At 56.2% G+C, this 22,058-nt stretch overlaps 7 protein-coding genes across 7 annotated transcripts; 4 read left to right on the forward strand and 3 right to left on the reverse strand.

Moving 5' to 3' along the window:
• Positions 1–155: 155 nt before the first annotated feature.
• L226DRAFT_535347 (uroporphyrinogen decarboxylase) lies at positions 156–1,791 on the reverse strand. Its single transcript, XM_067680886.1, has 4 exons — positions 1,538–1,791; positions 1,423–1,482; positions 855–1,357; positions 156–791 (listed from the first exon to the last, which is right to left on the reverse strand). The coding sequence occupies exons 1-4, from the start codon at positions 1,584–1,586 to the stop codon at positions 324–326; spliced, it is 1,080 nt and encodes a 359-aa protein (XP_067535039.1). The 5' UTR covers positions 1,587–1,791; the 3' UTR covers positions 156–323.
• A 15-nt stretch (positions 1,792–1,806) lies between these two features.
• On the forward strand, positions 1,807–2,802 carry L226DRAFT_535348 (uncharacterized protein). Its single transcript, XM_067680887.1, has 5 exons — positions 1,807–1,982; positions 2,041–2,104; positions 2,175–2,299; positions 2,354–2,475; positions 2,529–2,802. The coding sequence occupies exons 1-5, from the start codon at positions 1,948–1,950 to the stop codon at positions 2,642–2,644; spliced, it is 462 nt and encodes a 153-aa protein (XP_067535040.1). The 5' UTR covers positions 1,807–1,947; the 3' UTR covers positions 2,645–2,802.
• Positions 2,803–2,936: 134 nt separating this feature from the next.
• On the reverse strand, positions 2,937–5,268 carry L226DRAFT_74988 (uncharacterized protein). Its single transcript, XM_067687216.1, has 19 exons — positions 5,075–5,268; positions 4,983–5,021; positions 4,906–4,916; positions 4,783–4,850; positions 4,697–4,732; positions 4,625–4,643; positions 4,515–4,572; positions 4,429–4,456; positions 4,351–4,376; positions 4,240–4,300; positions 4,158–4,182; positions 4,075–4,102; positions 3,980–4,019; positions 3,788–3,913; positions 3,698–3,732; positions 3,553–3,638; positions 3,369–3,493; positions 3,230–3,310; positions 2,937–3,170 (listed from the first exon to the last, which is right to left on the reverse strand). The coding sequence occupies exons 1-19, from the start codon at positions 5,092–5,094 to the stop codon at positions 3,123–3,125; spliced, it is 960 nt and encodes a 319-aa protein (XP_067535041.1). The 5' UTR covers positions 5,095–5,268; the 3' UTR covers positions 2,937–3,122.
• Positions 5,269–6,099: 831 nt separating this feature from the next.
• L226DRAFT_75121 (mitochondrial 54S ribosomal protein bL12m) lies at positions 6,100–7,466 on the forward strand. The gene is made up of 6 exons (XM_067687217.1): positions 6,100–6,170; positions 6,223–6,278; positions 6,342–6,507; positions 6,571–6,657; positions 6,724–6,840; positions 7,002–7,466. The coding sequence occupies exons 1-6, from the start codon at positions 6,165–6,167 to the stop codon at positions 7,116–7,118; spliced, it is 549 nt and encodes a 182-aa protein (XP_067535042.1). The 5' UTR covers positions 6,100–6,164; the 3' UTR covers positions 7,119–7,466.
• Positions 7,467–7,787: 321 nt separating this feature from the next.
• Positions 7,788–10,795, reverse strand: L226DRAFT_545927 (uncharacterized protein; the record flags this gene model as incomplete). Its single annotated transcript, XM_067682380.1, has 11 exons — positions 7,788–7,992; positions 8,070–8,222; positions 8,283–8,370; positions 8,448–8,817; positions 8,877–8,920; positions 8,984–9,439; positions 9,559–9,669; positions 9,724–9,844; positions 9,895–10,284; positions 10,487–10,719; positions 10,774–10,795. The coding sequence occupies 11 exons, from the start codon at positions 10,793–10,795 to the stop codon at positions 7,788–7,790; spliced, it is 2,193 nt and encodes a 730-aa protein (XP_067535043.1).
• A 1,460-nt stretch (positions 10,796–12,255) lies between these two features.
• L226DRAFT_463774 (uncharacterized protein) lies at positions 12,256–14,406 on the forward strand (the record flags this gene model as incomplete). The annotated part of the gene is made up of 2 exons (XM_067675813.1): positions 12,256–12,557; positions 12,609–14,406. The coding sequence occupies 2 exons, from the start codon at positions 12,256–12,258 to the stop codon at positions 14,404–14,406; spliced, it is 2,100 nt and encodes a 699-aa protein (XP_067535044.1).
• A 1,197-nt stretch (positions 14,407–15,603) lies between these two features.
• On the forward strand, positions 15,604–22,054 carry L226DRAFT_535353 (uncharacterized protein). The gene is made up of 6 exons (XM_067680888.1): positions 15,604–16,027; positions 16,084–16,273; positions 16,340–16,940; positions 16,990–19,625; positions 19,682–21,188; positions 21,241–22,054. The coding sequence occupies exons 1-6, from the start codon at positions 15,785–15,787 to the stop codon at positions 21,632–21,634; spliced, it is 5,571 nt and encodes a 1,856-aa protein (XP_067535045.1). The 5' UTR covers positions 15,604–15,784; the 3' UTR covers positions 21,635–22,054.
• The last annotated feature ends 4 nt before the right edge of the window (positions 22,055–22,058 follow it).

A 22,058-nucleotide genomic window follows, 5' to 3' on the forward strand; every position in this document is an offset into this window, starting at 1 on the left:
TTGCATCCCGTTCCCATCATGTGGACCGTCCATACTGCAATCTCCCTACTCCTCTCCCTCTCTGTACGTTACATCCCTGCTTTCCCGATTTCCCGAGATGATATGTTCTGATTTACGAGGACTGTCAATCGTGGGCATACATCTCCGTTAACCCCGACACTGTACATCATTCTGTTGCGCATCATCTACTTCATGCATTCGCATTATAAATCAGTGCACTCTAGCCGAGGGGAGTTGCCCGCAATAACGTTATGTCTAGCAATGACACTATGAGTACAACGGCGTATTACATCTCTTCCTTAGTTCCGGGAGCGAATGACCCCTCATGCTGCCGAATACTTGTGCACGCACTGGAAGAACCAGCGCAAGTCTTCGGGATCCACCCCAGGCGTGATACCGTGCCCAAGGTTACATATCCACGCCTTCGGTGCCTTCCCGCCTCTAAACCGCTCGCACATCCGCTTCACCTCACGCTCAATCGCATCCCGACCGCCATACAGCAACATCGGATCCAGGTTGCCCTGGAGTGCGACCTTATCGCCGACGGACTTGCGCGCATCCGCGGGGTCGATGCACCAGTCAATACCGATGACATCGTATCCGGCGTCCACGAGCGAGGCGAGTTGCGAGTTCGCACCCTTGGGGAAAAGTGTCATCGGTACGGCGGGGACGTTCGCGGCCGCGAGCTTTTCGCGCACGCCGGAGGCGATGCGCTTGAGAGAGGGGAGAGCAAACTCCTCGAAATGGTGAGGGGCGAGCTCGCCGGCCCACGAGTCGAAGACTTGCAAGAGCTAACGGCATACAGCGTAAGCCTCAAATTTACCGGGTCATGGTAGGCGTAAGTCAATGCTCACCTGGGCACCAGCCTTGACTTGTCCTACGAGGAAGTCGACGCAGACGTCGGCTATCCTGTCCAACAGTGCCTTCGATTCCTCCGGGTACTTGAAAAGCCAGGTCTTGCACTTCTGGAACGTCTTCGTGCTCCCGCCCTCGATCATGTACGAGAACAGCGTCCAGGGCGCACCACAGAACCCGATGAGGGGCACCTCTCCGTTCAACGCGTGCCGTGTCTGCGTAATCGCCTCGTAGACGTACCCGAGCTCCTTGTCGACGTCGACGTCCTTCGTGAGCTTCTCGATGTCCGCGGGCGTAACGAGGGGGTCGGGGAAGTGCGGGCCCGGGTTCATCTGAACCTCCATGCCCAACGCCTGCGGGACGACGAGGATGTCGCTGAAGATGATGGCCGCATCGATGAGACCTGTGTACCGCCGGATGGGCTGGAGGGTGACTTCCTTCGCGAGTTCGGGAGTGCGGCAGATCTCGAAGAATCCGTGGTCGGCGCGCACAGCGAGGAACTCTGAAGGGTGATCGAACGCGAAGACTCGATAATGCTCTCTTGTGGTAAATGAGGATGGTACTCACCAGGAAGATATCTCCCCGCCTGTCGCATAACCCATACTGGGGCACGTTCGGTCTCCTCGCCTGGATAGTACTCCGTTTGAGACACAATCCAGCATCAGACCCAATGGCTTCTTACCTCGTGCTGCGCGGAGTATCAGGTCGTTCTTCAAGGGAGGGAAGGACATGGTAGGAGGACAAGGGTGGGTGCACGCGCGCGACGGGGTCAAGATCGCGCCCTCTGGCTTCTGTCAGACTGAGACAACTGCGCGGGTCCCCTACCTGTGAACGTCAAGTACGTGTCCCTCGCAATGTACGACGTGGAAAACAAGCTTAATGCGCACAGAAATGCTGAACGCGGTGACCGGGAACATCATGACCGCGAGCGAGCGGTGTGGGCGTGAGACGCCACCTTGCCTCCTGCTCTCACCTCCCATCTTCTCACCGCCGTGGCTTCGACGATTCATTTGCACGCCTGGCCTGGATGCTAGCTTCACTTTTATCCTGGACTACTAGATTGTAACATAGCTGCTTCACTTGTTCCTTACCATGTCTATCACGAACCCAACGCAGCTGGTGGAAGAGTGCGTCTGTGTGCCACTGCGGGGGCCCATACATTGACCATTGACTCCGGCGTCCCAGGTTCAAGAAGTCGGGCGAGTTTGACCGCCTCCGGCGGGAGCTGCTGAAGGAATTCCGACAGAGCGTGGGTCCTTCTTGTCTCAGCCATCGGACGGTGCGTGGATGACTTCCCTCGGCCCTTGGGTGTCTTGCAGGAGGGTGTGGCGGCCTTCCTCGCGCGCGTGGACGACATAGCGAAGGAGAAGCTCGCCTCGGACCCTAAGCTTCAGTACATGCCTGAGGCGAATGTCTCTCGGGAGATCATGCAAGAACTGGACAGGTGCGCCGCCATTTGTTATGTAGCTCCACCAACGAGTAACGTCGTCTTTCGTAGGTACCCTATCGTGGAACGGGCCGTGCAAGACGTCCGACTACTGAAGGACCCTTCCTTCGTTACTGGAATGAAGGAATCTATGCGCAACATCCTACTAGAAGACCGGAAGGCGTCCGGACAAGGTGCGAACATACCTCAAGTTCCCCTTCCTCAAGGTCTCAGACACCTCTCGCAGCGACCACCAATGGAAACACGATCAATGGCACTCAAGGTCAAAATGGCAATGACAGTGATAGCGATGGCAGCGAGGAAAGCATGGACATGGATATCGAAGAATACAGCAGCGACTGAGATGTGTCCCATCATTACCCTCATGGGAGTGTGTGCCGTCACCCTTGCAGTGGTATATGTCCATTACAGCAGGCCTTCTGTTCACCACACAGTGCGCGTGGAGTGACAGAATTCAATAATACGTGTAATACCACAGGCTGACCGATGAATTTCATGAGAATTGCTGTATGGTGACAGCGCTATCTATGTGCAGTACAACCGAACCGTAAGCAACCAAATCTTCGCAAGTATGTACCGGTAAACAAAGCATATAACTACACAGTGCTCCTCGCACCAACAAACCAAAAAGACAGTGACACAAGTAGGGGTATCATATTCCTACGACTAGATGCTTTAACCATTCCTCAACGCCTCGCACACAACGCACTATACGGTGATCGTTGGACTTAGTGCACCTCGATGACCGAGTCACGGCCAGGATCGACCAACACCCACGGGCCCAGGGACGCCTCGACAAGCTGCCTGAGCCCCTCCTCGCTCACACCTCTTCGACGGGGTGTTTGTCCTGGCTGTCGAACTTGTATTGCTAGCTCAGTGCCACACCATCAGCGAACACCTGCGCGGTGCGCCGAACGGAACACTCACGTCGTGGTCCTGGTCCGCATCCCCGTCGTGCCGCGATTCCTTCGTGGTGTCGATGCGGATGGCGATGCCCTCGCCGCGGCGCTAATGTCGAGCAGCCGGTCAGTCATAGTGGAGACGAAGCGAGGGGTGGACAACGCACCCCCGGTCCATTCAGCATTGTTGTCGCGGGTTGCATGTCGCGTAGGGAGAGCGAGACGTCGTTCGCAGAGCCTTCGCGGAGGCTCTTGCGGGCGTTGAGTGTGGCCATGAGCGAGTTCGAGTACACTAAAGTGAGGATGCGAGTGAACATTCCTGTGACATGCACGAAGGGTATGATCACGTACAGCGGCCGATGAGGAAGTAGAAAAGGATGTAAATAAAAGCGCCTGGCATCGCGAAGAACGTGATCAAGGATATGCAGGCGCAGACACTGTCGGAGCAGTTAGACAGTCCACCCTCAGGACTCCGAGGGGTAAAGATCAAACGAACCTGGTTAAGAGACCGGTGTTGACAGCAAAGACAATCTACAGCACGAAATGTCAGCGCAGCCACAGTACGCTGCTCGACGAGACAACATACGAGTTTGTTAATGAGCGTATTGGACTTGGAGAAGTTTGTGCGAGAGGTGTGCAATATGGTACACAAGATGGCCGCAATGGCTACGTCTGCTGCCGCGGCGAAGACGTTCATGCAGATCGAAAGTCCCTAGGCGGTACGAAAGTATATCAGCAGCTGGTTCGATGTCGATGACTAGCGACAGTAGGTACGCACCCGCAGCTCGGCAAGGTCGTTGAATGTACGCAGCCAGAAACTAGAGCGGAGGTTTAGTCAGCAGACAAATCTCTCCGCTTGAAGGGAATGCTCACGCTCTGGCGGTGTACGTCGCGGACACACCTGTACCCCAAATTCAGTGTCAGCGTCCGTTGGACCTCTAGATTCTGAGACGTACCGAACTCAGCAGCGACCAGTATGGCCTACGTGGGACGGTTGAGCTACTTGCACAGAATTGAGACCCGTGCGAATAGACGTACCACTGGGACAACGAGATACAGCTTCTTCTCGCTCAGTTTCCATACCCGAACAACGAAGAAACTGGAGAAGGGCACTCAGAAGGTTGCGCGCAGCTAGAGCAATGGAAGTACCTTTGGACAAAGAGCCCAGTAAACGCCTGTCACAACTCATGAGCCACGTCGCGGACAATGGAGTTCCAAGTGACTCACGTTGAAGAGCACCTCCGCGACAATGGTCCTGTGTAACAACGTCAGTGGTGAAGGAAAGGTACCGAAAGAGGGTCCGCGCTATTCACTTGTTGAGCATGGACATAGCTACGGGGTTGCCGTACTCTGTGATCAAGTACCAGTATACTGAAAAAAAGACCGTAAGGAACATATACGGGCAAAAATCTGACCAACATACTGCTATGCGAGATTAGAGCCTGCATGTGTATCTAGTCAGCCATGATTGCAGAATACCGACCGAACAACTTGCCTGGTGGATGGAGTCGGATGCCCAGACGGAGAAGACCTGTCGAGACTGTCAGTGACTGCCGCTCACGGCGGTGGCGAAGAACGGACCAGCATCTTCAAGCTGCGCGAATCGTTCTGGTACCGCGTGAAGTAGTAGTAAATCTGCGAGCAGGAGACTGTCATTTCGTCAGCGACCGACGTCAAAGTCGCAAACATTACAAGGAAACTTACTGCCATAGAATCTGATGGGTGGCGTGGTAATCTCGATGAGTTTCGCTTCAGCTGAAACATACCAAGAGACCACTCACATGCCCGAGAGGATGACTCCAATAAGGAGTGCTCCCATACTGACGAGAAAGCGGTTGAACACGTGAAGCGCAGCCCGGAGACGAGGACTCACGTCTCGTCTACAACGGTCATGATGGGTGAGCGTCTGGGGGGCAAGGGGGAGAGGAAGCTGGGAGTCCGTGACCGGGGCTCTGGGGAGGCGCAACGGGGAGGCGCAACGTGCAAGAGGTTTTTGACTAGCGACGAGCGACTGTGGAGTCCGATGGCGTACGTGATCAGCAAGGTGACCGAATCTTCCACATTCCACGGAAGCGAGGGTGCACTCGTACACTGGGAGCGAAAAACCGGCGTGCATGTTGACCCAATGAATAGAATACCATCGAATAGCCTTGCGAGGCAATCGCACAAACTAGCGGGTTGGCTGTCCGGAACGCGTGGGGCAGGTTCTGCGTAACAACCCGCGGACAGGGGTCGTCCACGTCAGGTAGTCCGTTGTCCGTGGACGAAGAACACGAGGACACCAAAGTCATGCCGGTTCCCTGCGCACGCGGTGAGCAAACCGTTCTGACGGGAGTACTTACACGTTGAATAGTTGCCAAACAACGTACATCCATAGAGTAGGCAAACCTAGGCACACAGAGGGGTCAACAAACAGGGATATGCGGTCCTTAAGGTGGTAGCCTGCTTACTCTTCGTGGCTGTCCCGCGCCTTTGCACCTGTCCCGGCTGTTGGAGGGTACGTTTACATGGGCGGGTGCCGACCAAGGATTATGTATTCTCCTACAGAAGCCGCTACGACAAGGACATGTCTTCCTGAAGCAGGATACGACGAGTTCGCCCGGACGATGTTCTACAGGTCAACTCGCTTGTACTCGGGGAATCTGCGTCGTTACATACATTCTCGAGCTGTACAATGTGCATTCCATCCCAGTAGAGGGTCACAATTTTGCGTAGCTAGATGTTTCACACAATGCATCGTATTCGCCGCCGCGGAGTCGAGCAGTGACGATGGAGGAACGGAGCAAGGTCAGGGCCTCGGCTCGAACTTAGACGGAGCCGACTGTTCCCGCAGACGCCCATGCGGCCACGTGCTCCGGATTTTCCAGCGAGACAGTTTCGCGCCCGGCGACTGCTGCACTCAAGCTTGTCAGGCTGCTCCTGTGTCTCTCCGACTTGTCCTCTGCTGGCCTTTCTTCTCTGCAATGGCGGTCAGCGGCTTTCTCGCATATCGTTGATTGTCGCGTTCTCATTCCACCACAGACCCGGTGTTCCTCTGCCATCCGCACCTTCTCCAGGACATGTCGCGCGGCGACGCGGTCAGTTTCCTTTAGCTATCGTATGTACTCATGGACCCTGCTGACTTGGTTCATACAACCCAGGCCCCGGGTATTCGCTGGTCCCTCAAGATGCCTTACGACTGAGGCCGCTGCCTCGTCATCAACATCCGCGCCCCCGCCGCCAGCGGACCCGAAGCTCAACAAGATTGTCGACGACATCTCCGGCCTGACCCTCCTCCAGGCTGCGGACCTCGTCACGCTCCTCAAGGTACATTTGCATCCTTATTTATTATGTCACGCGGAGCTCAAAAGAACACCGCTCTTTCTGTAGTCGCGGCTGAACATCCAGGAGATTGCCATGCCCGCGGCGGCGCCAGCAGCAGCGCCTGCTGCCGCTCCTGCTGAGGAGAGCGAAGCGGTACGTCACCTCCGTCTCATACATTCTATCCCATGAATGAACATGTGGAACACCTGGAACGTGTAGGAGAAGCCGAAGGAGAAGACCGTCTTCAACGTGAAGCTGGAGGCCTTCGACGCCGCCGCGAAGCCCAAGATCATCCGCGAGGTCAAGGCCATGGTCCCCAACCTTACGCTGATTGAGGTGCGTCTGTCGCCCCTCGGCCCTGATTATAGCTTCTGGTGCACGTTGCTGACGACGATCCCTCTTCTTTCACCTCACACCCCTCAAAAATACCCACACCACCCCGCCTGCCTTGCGCCGTTTTCTCCATACCTGTATCCGCCGGCGCCGCGCACCTCCAGGCGAAGAAGTTCGTCGAGTCGCTACCGAAGGTTCTCAAGGAGGGAGTGTCCAAGGACGATGCGGAGAAGCTCAAAAAGACGTTCACGGACCTCGGCGCGACGGTCACGCTCGAGTAAGCGTCGCGTGCCGTGTGCCTTTCCATGCTATAGTGGGCAGAGGCTAGGTCCTGCGGGTCATGTCTGCATCTTACATCTTACATTAATGGTCATACTACTGCCTCCACTCCCTGCGTGCGCCGCGTGCGACTCCCTCCCCGCCCCCCGTGCGCTTCTGATACGCCGCGCCGGGCACGAACAGAAGGTAGCAAGAAGGAGAACAGTCCAGCCTTCCAGTTCGATGCAACCGCGTAAAACGTCGGACGTGGCAACGACGAGCAAGGCACGGAACAACGGCGCCGGCGTTTTGCAAAGAGGGGTCAGACAAGATATGGTCTACCATATTGTGGGTACGAGCAGGGAAAGTGAAACGGAGCTCATTTGGGTCATTGTCCATAACGACAGTACAGCGGATTATAGCAAGTTCATATACAGACGCAGGCCAAGTGCTAGGTGCAGCTACAGAAACAGTAGTAGAGCAGTCGTGAATAGGGACGATGGGAAAAGGTAAGGTGATAGGCTAAGAGGATAATGAGAGGAGAGAGCGCTGGTGCAGATGGTCTTCTCGAGAGCGACGTAACAAGCAAAAAGGTAAAGAAGCACAATGGAAAAATGAGCGAGCGAGCGTCCTGCCATTCCGTCGGGACTCGGAGGCCGGGGGCGCAGGCGTGCTATCGCCGCCGCGCACGCTCAATCCTCAGACAGGTAGCGGTACTCAAAGCGGAAGTCGCTTTTCTTGCGCTGGCACCATGAGCCTTCCCAGTCAAAGTAGACGTACACGCCCTGCTCGTACTCCTCCGTGATCGCCTGCGGCTCGGAATGCCGCTGGAACCATGTCAAGTACTTCACGTGGAAGCGCCACGATTGCCGCTTGAGCTCTTTCGCAGCGAGGTACCTGTGACGACGGGAGACGCGATGCACGGTGTCAGTCACTTATACGTGCGGATATTAGGTGGCGTGGGGTGGACTCACTGCTGGTACGTGCCCGGGTGGTAGTAGAACACGTAGAAGAGTGTCTCAACGTCAAGTTGCGAGAAGATGCCTGGCGTGTTGAGTAGGGGGTGTGGTACCTGTGGGTAGTACGACGGTGTCTGAATGGGGTTCCGTGGCACATAATACTTCGGCCTGTATCGAGGAAGGATATAAGTCAAGGATGTTACGGAATCGGGAGACGCGTCCACGCACTTCTCGGTGTCTTGCGGCTGCGGCATGCTTGAATAGCTTCCCTGCAACAATTTGTGGACTTGGTCGAGGTTCGACATCCGGTGTGGCGCTGTGCGACCGGTATCATTAGCACGCTTTTGATGCTACAACGGCTAACAAAGGACTCCAATAAAGCGAGGCACACACCTTTCTGCTTCACACTCTCAAAGGACATCACCAAGTCCGACAACGAACCGGGGAACGCATTAGGCCGCTGCTGTTGCGGTGGTGCGGGCAGTTGCGATGCTGCCGCTGATGGTGGACGAGCACCCACCGCTCCTTGTACAAGCTTCGAAGGCTCGTTGAGCGGAACCCCAGGTGGAAACTGTGGTTGTTGCTGCTGGGCAGGAGGAGGCATCGGTGACGTGCCCGCAGAAGCGCCTGGTGCAGCTGGTAATGCTTGTGCTTGCTGTGGCAGTGGTGAGGGCGTCGGTGGCGACTGCACAGTTGCCGCGGATGCTGTTGAAATGCCGTTCGTTTGTGACGCGGTAGATGTTAGCTCCTGCTGTGTGGGATGCTGAAGGATAAATGGTTAAGCATGACACGACATGTGGATAGAGCATGGTGGGCACGCACAGGAACGCCTGGTGGTTGCAACGCTGTGGGCGACGATAGCGATGCTATAGGTATACGTCATCAATCTAGCGGCTCTTTCTCGTATCAATAGAGAAACCGAGCCGAACCTTTCCGTGCTGCCGTGCGTTGTGGTGAAGACGTAGCTGCGGGGGCACCGATCGAACTGGGGACCGCGTCAAGCAGTGCAGGAGAGCCGTGAGCAGAATACAAGGAATCGTCTGGCGGATAGGATACGGACGCAGCGGACGAGAGCATCGGACTTGTAAGGGAAGGATGCGTCAGACTCGGTGATGAAGTTACTGCAGAACGTTGGTCTGGAGGTATTGAACTCGATGCTGTCGTCGATGATGCCGACGGCGTTGGTGGTGCGATTGTTGTTTGTGTAGAAGGAAGAGCAGATGCCGGTTGTATCTGCGTTGATGTCGATGGTGCGACAGCTGCTGCGGCAACCTTCGCGTATCCTGATGGGGGATTTCGGGGAGGTGCAGGAGACTTCACCATGCTTGCTACGGACTGCTGCGCGAAGTTCGCATGTGGTGGTGGTGGTTTCGCCGCTGCGACGACTGTGAGGGAATCGCAGCAATGACAATTGCTGACAACGTACGTTCCACTGCTGCTATTATTGATTGCTCTATAGCCCATTGATCAGCGTCACTCAAGCCATAGCATCTCTGCAACTCACTTCTTTGTTGCAATGTCGTAGCGGCCTTCTTCAAAACCGGGCTATCACGTTTATTACTGCTAGCCACGCTCTCCTCATCGTGCTTCTTCGATGGCGTTCGTAGAGGTAGGCCTAGTGAGTGGTGAGTTGATAATCAAGGAAACAGACATTAGACAGCGGACGCACCTTCACTTGCCTCCTCTGAGTCCTCGCTGTCGCTCTCATCAATGGGCATACGGAACTTCTCCTCCTCCTCATCGAGGTTAAGTTCGTCGTACACGCCTTCGTACTCGTCGAAGTCCTCATCCTTCCCCGCATGATGAGAGGAAAAGTCGGGAACGGAGACTGCGGACTTACCATATTGCTCTCCACAAAATACTTCACGTCGTCTTGGAGAGCAAGAACCTTGTCGGTCGGCAGAGATCCATTGTCCAATAGCCGGAGGATGAGCTCGAGTCGGTTGATATGCCACTTTCTCCGCTCGTTCAACCTCTCGAGCGACTCTAATCGCTCAGCTGCTGCACCTCCAGACTTGTTCTTCTTCTTTCCGGTGCCCTGCAGCGTCTCAATCTCTGCCTCCGCCGTCTCAACTTGAACCATGAGCTCATCCAACATCTGCTGTACCCAGCTCATTGTGTCGGCCTTCTCCTGCTGCTTCGGGTCGAGTTTCGATGCCTGAGTAAGGCCCTCTTTCGAGAACGCCTTCGTCTTCATCTCCTTCTCGCATGCTTTGAACTTCTCCATTTGCTGTATATGAACATGGCGTTACAGGAGTGGCAATAACAGTTGGGAGGGGAGCGACCGAGATGAGGGCGAACCGGACAAAGGAATCAGTACACGCAAGCCTTCGCACGACACAGAAGACCATCCTCTGCACGCGTCCACTTCCCAACAGGAGCACGCAGAGGCAGCCCAAGTCAAAGACAAGGGCGAGTGGCGACGTGCTTACCGTCTCAATGAGCTTCCGGTTCTCAAGCAATGCCGACTTGTCCTTGATGTCATTGCTCGCGACCCATGTCTTGATTTGGTCGCGTAACCGCTGCAGCTTCTTGATCTGTGTCTTCAGGTCCGTCTCCTGCTTCTCCTTCTGGGTCTGGTTGGTGGACGCCTGCATCTTCTCATATATGCTCTCGAAGAGCTCGACGCCCTCCCCGACCTTCTTCAAGGTCCGGTCGATTTCGGCTGTTCAGCTGGCATATCAGGGGCATGAAAGGTCATACGTGAGATGCAACGTACTCTGCAGCTTTCGTGCTGCCATAGTGTAGTATTCGAGCCACAAGTATAGTCAGGGGAAGAGGTCAAGCGAGAGTTTCAAAGCGCTGAACCTTGGTCGGATGATGGGTCTGTATTTGTCCCCCAATTTGGGCGGTCCATCACGTGAGGCGCCCATTTCCGGGAACCCCACGTGGGCCACGAGGCTCGTACAACGCCAGCCAGCGCCTGACTGAGTTCGTGGACTGACAGTGAGTCTTGAGTTTGAATGGGAGGAAAGAGCGCGTTATTGATCATGCAAGGCAAGACGTGTGCACTGAGATGCGAATATGAATATACCTGGTGTCGCTCGAGCCACCAACTGTGTGGGGACCCTCTGTCAATTACGAGCCTAGAACGCACTTACTGCACTCTATATACACCAATTCGAACCAGCGAATTTCTCTAGAGAGGACGGCCTCTGCATTGAAATAACGACACATGCATTGCGAAGGACGGATGATCGGACATACGGCTCCTCATACCGCTACCATCTGAATATGGAGTATCGAGTCAATTATGCGGCGACGGTCGTAATCCAACAGCATGCCGCAGATGCGCTGTGCTGCGGAGAATGGGTGGTACAGCTGGGTTGCCATGGAGAAAGGTAGGCGCTACACAGGGCAGATTGTACGGAATGTAAGTACATGCTCACTGCCTCCGACAGATGGGCTAGAAGCGAGTCGAAGTCGAAGAAAATCAGCAAGTGGTGCTGGCAGTGTCTGGTGGGAAGGGCTGTCTGTGCTTGACTGAATGTGAGTTGACCACGATTTATGTACAAGGGTGTAGCACGCGCACAGCCTGGTTGGCAGTGGACGAGAGGAGACCGTCAGCACGGCGTGCATCCCAAAATGTCGGGACCCCCGACAGCGCCCGGACATACCCGTGACACCTTTCCTGTCACGATTTTCTATTTATCCGAGGTTTTTCCGAAGGGGAATCCGTGACTTGTTTGAGACTGGTCGGGCATCACGTGCATGTCACGGTGCTGTCAGGGGTCCTGAATTTTGGGTATGCACGCCGTGCAGAGCATCTCGCTTGCTGATGGGATCAGTGAATCTGACGTCGAGAGTCAAGAGTGCTGGCGGATTGACAGCGACATAAAGCGTTACGGCAGCTGTCGTTCGGCGACGACGCGGGGGAGCTGCTAAAGAGGCCGGATGCGTGGAGGATGGTGGGAGGAAGAAGGCAAGGACGAGGAGGGAAGCCTGGAAGGCGGGACACATCCGGATATCGAGGATCGCCTTGGATGGCGCTACGATGAGACCGCAGGCGGTGATTGGGCAGGAGCGCCTTGATGTGCCAAATCCGGCACCGTAACAATTGGTAGCTATCCGTGGGAATGTTAACCATTGGGCGAAGAAGGCGAGCCGGGCATGTCTCGCAGATAATACACCCTGCGGGTCCCCTTCTCGTCCCCTCCTTCTCCCTCACGTCCTTTCACGACCAGTTTCTATCCTTTTCGCTATGAAGTCCCTCCGCAAGTCATTGAATGGCAACAGAGACCACCACCACCACATCTCTACCCCCGCTCCCCTCCCTGCGCTCTCTAAGCCGTCGACGGCCATCCAACCTCCCAAGAAGGTCATCAGGGCAATCAACTCCTACAAGTCCACTGCGCCCCAGGAGCTCTCCTTTGAGAAGGGCGACTTCTTCCATGTTCTGCACGATAACGGCGGATTGTGGTATGAAGCTCACAATCCCATGACCGGCGCTCGCGGTCTCGTTCCGTCGTCTCTGTTCGAGGAGTTCACAAAAGGCGCCGCTACGTGAGTCCGTCCAGATGCTGTCATGAACGCAATCAACCAACTGTCCTTCAGACCCCGTTCTCCCAAACACCCTAGCCCGTCCGATCGCATGTCTAGCATATCCAGCGCTAAGCCGTCTCCAACATCACCGAAGCTGAAGACATACTATGCAATCGTCCTCCATGACTTCATTGCTGAACGGGCAGACGAGCTCGACGCCAAAGCGGGCGACCCTATCACCGTCGTTGCGCAGTCCAACCGAGAATGGTTCGTGGCGAAGCCCATAGGGCGACTTGGACGACCAGGCCTTATTCCAGTATCGTTTGTCGAGATTCGGGATCCCGCCACAGCGAAACCTGTCGAGGACGTGCTGGCGTTGATTGACAGCGGGGAGCTGCCTCGCGTAGAGGAGTGGAAGCGGTCTGTACTCAACTACAAGGCGAACAGCATCTCGCTGGGCGTTCTTGACGACTCCCCACCAACCTCGGCAGGTTACAGAGCCTCGGCCGCACCCTTGGAGCCCACGATCATGGTCCAGGGCGCGACTCCTCTGCCGGACCAGTCAGAACAACAGCAACCGCTAGCTGATCCCCCTCGTGCTTCCCCTTCCAATCTGCTCCCCGAAGGTATCCTCCTCTCCGCCGAGATCAAGTCCTATCACTACGAGGCGGAGGAGTATTGGTTCCGCGTGCACGCCATCTATCAGCCTTATGGCAACCGTTCACAGTCACTCCCACCGGCGAAGGAGCTGGTCCTCTTCCGTTCCTACAATGACTTCTACGACTTCCAAGTCGAGCTGTTGGATACGTTCCCTTACGAGGCTGGACGCCCCGACACAAGCACGCGGATACTGCCCTACATGCCCGGGCCGGTCGATGTCGTTGACAACGAGATTACCATGAACAGGCGAGAAGAGCTGGATGAGTATCTTCACAAGCTCTGCGCGCTCAAGACCTACGCCCGCTATGTCCTGGAACACACTCTTATCCGCTCGTTCTGTTCGATGAAACCTGGAGACGGTGAAGTGAACGTTGAGCCACGGCGTAGCGAGATGGAAGCATTACGCAAGTCCGCCTACGAGGACGAGCGGCAGAGCTATGCCGATCCCAACGCCACTGCTGAGCAGATGTCTCGCTTGCGCGTATCGCCACACCCCGAGAACCGTTTGAGTGACGCTTCTCGATACGACGAAGAGGATGCAGACCCAGCACCACTCAACGGCGACTCTTACTACGGAAACGGGAGGACGCACGAGCACGAGCACGTTCGTTCGCAGTCCAGAACAGCGAACCATGTACGTGCAGACTCACAGAACTCTTTCCGCCGCCCTGCCGACTCCGTCTCGCCTCGCTCACATTCACCCGCTATCACCTCGCAATCCTACTCTCGGGGCCACTCCCCCGCTCCCAGCCGCGATATTTCCCGCAGTCGCACACCGCTCGAGATCGACCCTCACGAAGCGAACACTGCATCACGTTCGTCTCTCTCATCGTCACACGACCCCTCTCCGGTCTCAATGCGCTCGTCACAAGCAGGCTCTGTGCACACGGCTGCAACTTCCGTTTCAGGACGATCACGCTCTGCGTCGAACGCAGCGTACAACCCTCCCATCTCAGCGACAAACCCCAATGCGGCGTTTCTGAAGATCAAGATTTTTGACCGCGTATCGGACGACCTTGTTGCCATTCGGGTACACCCCAAGGTGACCCATGCGCAGCTCATGGACAAGGTCCAGGCGCGCCTCGGCGGGAACGTGCTCGCGCTTCGGTTCCGCGACAGCCTGAGCAACGAGTTCGTTCCTCTGGAGAGCGACGGCGATCTTCGGGGGTGGCTGGACAGTACCGACAGGCACGTCCTCTACGCGGAGTAGAAGCGGAATCTTGACTGCGGTGGCGGCCCGCGGCGGTGCTGTCGGACTGTGTATATGGAAGGATATATCTCATCGGCGTCGCTTGGGTACTTGCTTCGGAGCGGCGTCCAACGTACATACGCTATATATTGCCCGTACGCCCGTACATAATGGCTTCGATTTGTTATGACTCTCGACATACCACCCGTACCTCATTCGTTTGCTTGAGACTATTTTATTAGCCTACGCTGTTTCTTCCCTGTGTCATGTCTCCCTTTGCTCTTCGTCTTCACGAGTAATCATCCCTCTCTTGACGCTGGCTTCCTCTCACTACTTAGGTTTGTGTGCCTCCTGTAGCACTCTGTACTTTCGATGCTCTCTTTGTACTTCCAGCCTGACATCACTACGAACGATTCATGATGCACTGCATGATCCATCGATACCCCCTTCTGTTCGCAGTCATCTGCGGCCCCAAGTTGAAGTGGCAGTACACTTCTTGCAGTTGAATTCCCCAAGAGTCAGACCTACAGGCTTAGTCCAGCAACCTGCGTGTACGACGCAAACTCTTGTCAGGCACGTAATTCTTCCCTTCCGTACTATGTAGCCATGAGCGACCTGATACTGATGCACATTTATATAAGGGAAGGACTATGCGTGATAGGCTCTGCTCTCCGAGATCCTGCCTTTGCGCTCTCCTCCGTTACCTTCGTCCCGTTCTTCGGCCCTCGCGACGACGAACATGTGGCATAACTGTTGAACATTCTCTCGCTGAACTTGCCGTCATGAAATGCGTTGAGTGATGCAATCACAGTCGGAGGTCACGGACAGCTCCTCTCGCCCGTCTGAACACTCTCACCGTTCACGACTCCGACGGCTGCTCATCTGACACTTCTATATGTAGGTATATCAGTGCGATCCCTCATGGTGAGTTCATCGTTGCGGATATGAGTTGAACGTGGGACAAAACGAGCTTAGGAGTTCACGACACCGTCGGGAGGCTGATCGTCACACGAAGTCTACTGCGTGGAATAAGCCGCGTGCTTGCTCATTGACCTCTAGAACCGCGCTTCAGCTTGAGAAACAGTGCGAGGGTTGCGGAGATGGGAAACGCATGCGTCAACTCAGTATGAATGATGACGGTACGGAATCAAAAGCGATGGTGCTTTTGAACTGAAGCTCAAAGTGAGGGGTTATATACTCCTGGGTACAGCAACACGTAAGCGCCAGACCCCGAACCGCTCAGGCGTGCTGCAACCGCGTTGCAAGTCGCCTCCACCCCTCCTAGAAACGCCCGGTACTCTATTCCCACATCGCCCACGTCCTCGCAGCATGCTCTGACTGCTCCCTACGATCTTTAATACCTGCCGGACCGATTACACCTTTACCACCTGCCGGAGGGATGCCTGAGGGAACCGACGCCTCTACCCCCTCGGGTAGTCCACCCGACGCGCCTACAACTACTGAACCCACGTCAGGCGATAGCGGAGTCCGTGATATCCTTGCTGTCGCTGATCAGGTCCTCTCCCTCGAACGCAAACGTACAACTGAGAAGTCTGAGAACGACGAGGCGCTGGAGTGGCATGAGGTCATAGAGTTGCAGGCTTTCAGTGAACGCAGGGCTTGGATAGAGGAGAAAATCAAGGTGCGCAGTTACATTGCGGAAGATGGTCCTGCGGAATTCATGTGGGATGACCACAGTTTCTTGAGCAACTTCCTTCGATCGAGGTTTTCGTTGGGCTCGATGCCGTGCGCGCGTCCGCGACGGAGGTCCCCGAGCTTCCTTCTCGTGCGCAGCTGCAGGCATGGCTACAAGAACATGACAAGATTGAGAAGGAGACAGAAGTATTCGATTCAGGGGAGCTTAAGAAGCTCAAGAAATTTACCAAAGGTATGTGTGGCGAGATGCTTCACCATGTTCACGAGTAACGGTCTCCTTCTGCGATCTATATAAAAGCCGCGGCTCAGCGCAACCTCTCTCCGGCCGACACCGACCTTATTGAGATCACTCTGACGACTATTTACGCCCTCGACAAGCTTCTTCACCTCCTCCGTGACCGGTCGGACAACCTGGACCTTCTCGGTATCCGGCTTACATGGGAGGAACGGAGAATTGCTGCTTGGAAGGACCTTCACAAGCTACTAGATGACCTCCGCACCTTCCTGTCTACTCGCGCCCGATGGTCGCCTGCCGTGTACGAGAATTTGGAACCGGACGACCCAAGCCCGGGGGAGTATACTCCGAAGAGGCGGAACTCTATCGTTTCGATGACTTCCGAGTCGTCTCGGGCTTCGATGCCTGGCTTTTCCCGCGGTGCGCGGTACAAGCTAGCTGAAGCGTTGTCTCAGGAGGCAGCCCAGTTCGCCAGTCGAACTTCTTCTCTTCGACACACGAAGATTGCGCTCGCTGGGAAGGCTCTAGACAAACTTATAGACAACAGCCGGAAGCCTGTTCCGGACGAGCTGTTGGATGAGCAAGACAAGCTGGAGAATGAGGGTATCACCGAGATGGAAGAGATAGGCAAGTTCGTTATGCAAATGGTCATGCAGTGGAAGAAGTGCGTTTCGATCCGGCGAACTTCTGACTGCATGCTCACGCCTCGTCAGGGCTGATGAATACTATGTGGAAATCCTCAAGGACAAGTCCGATGCACAGACGCTACTTGAGGAGATCGAGGTAGCGAAGCTCAGTCATCCTACACCTCGTCAGGACGCCAGTTTCATGTCTCGGACCGGCGTCCTCAACAAACGACTGCTACTGAGAGGCCACCCGGCATACTCACCAATGTTTCCGAAGCCAGAACACCATCACTTCCCCGAACAGACCGGATTCACGGACACTGTCGTTCAGCAGCTCTCGTCGGAGATGGCTTCGGCGTTGCAACAAGTGAGGAAGGTGGAGCAGTGCGCCAAGGAGTATCACGCGTCGCTGGAGGCGGTCAGACAAGTGGAGGCTGTGTGCAAGTCGGCTTCCGAGTTGTCCTCCAGATTCCAGTCGATCGCGGACCGCTTAGAGAATGGCATCGCGGCGTCGAACGGGGACGGCACTCCCCCAGACTTGTCCACAAAGACATGTCTTGATAGCACTGCGCATTCCGTCTTCCTCTCGCTCTTCCCGTCCGTCATCCAAGAGCTGCAGAAAGCGACCGACGAAGCTGGGCCACTCCTATCAAGCGCTCAGGCTGCGCTTCTACACCTGGACTTCCCCGGAGTCGATTCCCAGTTCAAGTCTGACTCGATCGCGACAATCGATGCACTCGAGTCCACTCGTGCAGCGGCCGTCCAGGCGAAAGACTCCGTGGTCTCGCGCATCACCACACTCAATCAGGTACGCAAGGTCTGGTCTGCGGTAGATGGACTCTTCCACGAGACGGACGATGTGAGGAATGAGATAATCGACGCCATGTCTCGTCAAATGTGGCGCCAGCAGGTTCGCCACGACGCCCCTCCGACCCCCGAGAGCCCTACCACGAGCCTTCCCGCCGTGTCCATCTCGCCGGAGGAAGTGCTACGTCGGCTCGCGTTGATTCGAGAGCGGGTTGCCCAAGATGTCTCCTCTCCACTTTCGGCTCTGAACATATCCCTGAGCCCTGCCCTGCGTACCTATCTCATCAATTCCTCGTCGTCACTTGAGGCTTTCCTGAACACCACGGGCGATGCTGCAAGGTTCTGGGAAGCGGTTCAACGCCAAGCGACCATGATGACAGCTGTCCGGGACGAGGTTCAGTCGTTCCAGCTTGGCATGGAGGATCTCAAGGTCCGCTATGACCAGGCTGCCCAGGACGTCTTCGCCGGTGTCGTCAAGGAAGACGCCATCTCAGAGATGGAGGGCACGCTCTCTGCGGACCTCGCTACCACGCGATCCAAGATCCAGGCATTCTTAGACGAGCTCCCTCGTCGAATTCCGTTCGTCGACGAAGTCAAGCTCGTCGGCGCCACGGAACGGTCCACGCCCAAGCGCCGAGCGTCCATGGGAGGCAACTTCAGTCTGGAGACCATTCAACTGGCTGCTCAGCCGAGCCTCCCTTTTGACCCCGCTGCCCTCGACAAGGGCGTTCGTACAGACTCGAACACCTACAGTATGATGCTGTCAGGTGCGCTCAAGACGCTCGACTCGAAGGCCGACAACTTCCAATTGGCGAAGAAAGCCCATGCCGTCGATGTCGCACTCGCCTCTCTCACGGACCGCCTCACACAGGCAACTGACGCTGTAGCGTCCATTCAGGCAGCACTGAAGCAGGGAGAGGAGCGGCTCTCATCGGAACGTTTGGAGGAGCTCTCAATGTCTCTGGAGCAGGTTGCCGAAATCCGCGAGGCCTCTATCCAGCGCGCCCATTCCCCCGTTCAGAAGGCGTTGCATACCCTACGCGCAGCCCCTGGTACCTCCGAGGCTGGTGCACGAGACGCTGTCGTCTCTGCCCGCCAGAAGGCTGTAGAGAATGCTGACGCTCAAGTCGGGTCCTGGAGAAAGAGCATCGTTAGCCTGAAGCAGCAGATCATCGACGCACAGAAGGCCGAGCTGAACCGTCTCGCTGAGGAGGCACGCTTGCGGGAGGAGCAGGAGCGGCTGGAGGCCGAAGCAGAATCTCTCCGCGCTCGCGAGGCAGCAGCATCAGCTGAGGCAGAACGTCTCGAGGGCTTGGAGCGCGCGAGGGTCGAGCGTGAGGAGGCGGAGGCGGAGGAGAGAGGGAGGAGGGAGCGCGAGCGGGCGGCGGCGGAGGAAAGGGAGAGATCGGAGAGACTTGAGCGAGAGAGGGCTGAAGCAGAGGAGCGCGAGAGACGGGAGAAAGCGGAAGCAGAGGAGAGGGCCAGACGAGAGAAGGAGGAGGCCGAGGAGAGGCAAAGGCGTGCTCAGGCCGAGGCTGAGGAGAGAGCAAGGCTCGAGAGGGAGAGGTTGGAGAGGGAGAGGCTCGAGAAGGAGAGGCTCGAGAAGGAGAGACTCGAGCAAGAGAGACTCGAGAAGGAGAGGCTTGAACGTGAGAGGCTTGAGAAGGAGAAGCTCGAGAAGGAGAGGCTCGAGAGAGAAAGGTTGGAAAGGGAGAAGACAGAGGCAGATGAGCGAGCACGACAAGAACGTGAAAGGGCCGAGGAACGCGAGCGTCAGGCCGCAGCAGAGCGGGCTATGCGCGAGGAGGAAGAAAGGCAGCGATTAGAAGCATTGCGCCTGGCTGCAGAGTCAGCCATCATCGACAGCCCACTCGAAACAGTCGATGAGATCAGCTTCGCGGTTTCCGAAAGCGACGGTGAGTGGTTCACAAAGCAATGGACGCGGGTTTTGCTGACATTGATACTCGACTAGACATCTTCTCCGTGCGCACGTCGACTGCGGCAACTGGGATGAGCCCAGAGATGAGCGAATTGAGCTCCCGAATCTTCTCTCTTCGGAAGCGCCTTCGGTCTATCGGGATCAACGAGGCTGCCAGGCCAAACGCACGCGGCAGCAGCGCTCTCCCTGAAGACAGTACTCGGAAGTCCATGGAGCGGGCATTCCTCGCGCTGTCCAGGGAGGTTGCGACCCTTCCTGCATCTGTATCCGATGAACCGGTCGTCGACGCAGATCTTCGGTCTCTCCGAAGCGAGATAACAGCATCACAGAAGATGCTGGCGAGAGTCCACCAGCTCGCTGATTTCGGTCTCCTTCTTCGTGACTGTGACGAGGCGCTCAGTGATCTCCTCGAGCACATCGACAGCTACCCGTCGCCGCCGATTGGACCTCTGTCGGCTCCGCACAAGTCTGACCCTTCGTTGACACCGGAAGACCAATTGTCCGCACGCCTCACATTCACCCGCGAAGTGTTGTCTCGGATGAAGACTCTTGCACGCGCTCTGTCGGACGATCCCAGGGTTCCGGCAGAACACGAACGCATGCTCCAGACTTGGACTGAACTCGAAGCTATGGCCCTCGACCGCATTAATGGGCAAAAGTCTCGTCCCGCGAGTGTCGTCAGCTCCGGACGTAGCAGTCGCGCTTCCGTTATCAAGAGCTCATCGCACTCTAATGCTACCAACAGTCCACGCATACGGGCAAGCCTAGATGTTCCTCGGCCTCGACAGAGTCTGGACAAGAAGGGAAGTTTTTCCAAGCTATCTGCGTCCCCGGGCAAGTTCCTCGCACCACCACCTCCCAACCCTGCTGCTGCTCGTCGCGCTGCCTCCGGCTCCTCGGTGAACACCGGGACGCACACGCGGAGTTCCAGCCGGATGTCTATCGCCTCGTCTTCCCGCTCTGTCTCAGGTCCTATGTCCAGCTCCGGTGGAAGTTCGCCGTCACTGTTCGGATCGACATTCTCGTCCAGACAACGTACAAGCAGTGTTACCTCGAATGCGTCGTCTGTCATCACTCCGCCCATGATGAGACGTCCTCTCCCCTCAACATCTACATCCCGGCCACGAGCACAAACGGGTACTCGGACAAGCTCTCCAGCATTCTCCGACGCGTCTTTCTCGCAAAGTAGGTCAAGTCTCAACTTGTCACGTCCTCCGACGTCGCATGGGACTTGGGGACGAGCTCCCCGCCTTTCGTTCACCGCCAACTCGAAGTCACCGCCATCAGCTCGTGCCGCATCGCAGCGCCCTGCTAGGAAGCCGTATGTCGCAAATCCGAAGAACAAGTTGGACGTTGCCGTCGGCGATGTCGTCAACAAGCTACCGGTTGAGATCAAGGTCGAGCTCGTTGCAGACACCTGGAAGGATCAGAGCGGCAAGTATTGGATCGGCGACTCAGATCCAAAGCTGTGTTTCTGCCGAATCTTGCGATCGCAGACCGTCATGGTGCGCGTTGGAGGTGGCTGGCAAGAATTGTCGAAGTGAGTGCACTCATCGCATTCCTCTTCGCTCCTACTAACGTGAGTCTGCCAGATTCATCAAGGACCACTTCGCGGACGCATTCCGCCTGTTACCTGACGCATCTCCGCCTCGCATGGGCGGCATGGAAGAGAAGTGGATCAGTTCGACGACGCTTGCTCAAGCTGGAGAGGCCTTCTCGCCCATGGCGCCGCCCAAGACCCCAGAGCCAAAGGGCCCGTACCTACCCTCGTTCGCGCTGTCCACGCCAAACGGAACAAGCCCACAGTCTCTGAAGACTTCTCCCTCCCCAGGTTCTCCGTTGCATGCGCTGCAGTTCATCCGACGTGCCGACATGGAGGGTCTCTCCTACCGGCCGGAGACGCCCACACGATCGACACGCAGCGGGACGTCGTCGGTGCTGAACACCCCCGCACGCCACCATCCCCAGCCCGCGTGGCGGCCGTGATTCTGATGAACCTAAGTATCCTTTCTTCCCCCCTGTGTTTCGTGTTGTTTGTGCCTCCGTACTGTCCGGCGTTCGTCCGCTGTTATATTGCTGTGCACTACCCCCTCATCATGACAGTTCGTCCGACTCTCCTATCTGCAAGGACCATCTGACTATGACTGACTAGTTTATTTGCCGTTCCGCTGCGGATAGAGCGTGGTATACCTATCATACGTAGTCGACGCGTTAATGATGATTCCGCCCAGAGCAGTATTTAATGACGTTGATGTTGTTAGCTTGTACGTCTTGATTATGACCGCATACGCATACATTAGCCCTACCTTGAACAGTTATATTCAACATCGAACTCGAACATTCCACCTGTCTCACCCGTAGTACCGTTGCTTCGCACGTTGGCAATACCATCCTGACATTCGTGCTAGAA

The sequence above is a fragment of the Lentinus tigrinus genome (genome assembly GCF_003813185.1).
Source record: "Lentinus tigrinus ALCF2SS1-7 unplaced genomic scaffold L226scaffold_13, whole genome shotgun sequence".
NCBI lineage: Eukaryota > Fungi > Basidiomycota > Agaricomycetes > Polyporales > Polyporaceae > Lentinus > Lentinus tigrinus.

Bases quoted from the DNA above. Each gene is read 5' to 3' on its own strand.
- L226DRAFT_535347 (XM_067680886.1), bottom strand. From the start codon at position 1,586: ATGTCCTTCCCTCCCTTGAAGAACGACCTGATACTCCGCGCAGCACGA. The intron at 1,483-1,537 runs GTAAGAAGCCAT...AGTACTATCCAG, and splicing joins GATACTCCGCGCAGCACGAG to GCGAGGAGACCGAACGTGCC. The intron at 1,358-1,422 runs GTGAGTACCATC...ATCACCCTTCAG, and splicing joins GGCGGGGAGATATCTTCCTG to AGTTCCTCGCTGTGCGCGCC.
- L226DRAFT_535348 (XM_067680887.1), top strand. From the start codon at position 1,948: ATGTCTATCACGAACCCAACGCAGCTGGTGGAAGA. The intron at 1,983-2,040 runs GTGCGTCTGTGT...CCGGCGTCCCAG, and splicing joins CCAACGCAGCTGGTGGAAGA to GTTCAAGAAGTCGGGCGAGT. The intron at 2,476-2,528 runs GTGCGAACATAC...CACCTCTCGCAG, and splicing joins CCGGAAGGCGTCCGGACAAG to CGACCACCAATGGAAACACG.
- L226DRAFT_74988 (XM_067687216.1), bottom strand. From the start codon at position 5,094: ATGACCGTTGTAGACGAGAC. The intron at 3,733-3,787 runs GTATGTTGTCTC...TTCGTGCTGTAG, and splicing joins ATACGCTCATTAACAAACTC to ATTGTCTTTGCTGTCAACAC. The intron at 3,494-3,552 runs GTACGTGATCAT...TCCTCACTTTAG, and splicing joins CTACTTCCTCATCGGCCGCT to TGTACTCGAACTCGCTCATG.
- L226DRAFT_75121 (XM_067687217.1), top strand. The intron at 6,508-6,570 runs GTACATTTGCAT...CTCTTTCTGTAG, and splicing joins ACCTCGTCACGCTCCTCAAG to TCGCGGCTGAACATCCAGGA. The intron at 6,841-7,001 runs GTGCGTCTGTCG...GCGCACCTCCAG, and splicing joins CCAACCTTACGCTGATTGAG to GCGAAGAAGTTCGTCGAGTC.
- L226DRAFT_535353 (XM_067680888.1), top strand. From the start codon at position 15,785: ATGCCTGAGGGAACCGACGCCTCTACCCCCTCGGGTAGTCCACCCGAC. The intron at 16,941-16,989 runs GTGCGTTTCGAT...ACGCCTCGTCAG, and splicing joins ATGGTCATGCAGTGGAAGAA to GGCTGATGAATACTATGTGG. The intron at 19,626-19,681 runs GTGAGTGGTTCA...ATACTCGACTAG, and splicing joins CGCGGTTTCCGAAAGCGACG to ACATCTTCTCCGTGCGCACG.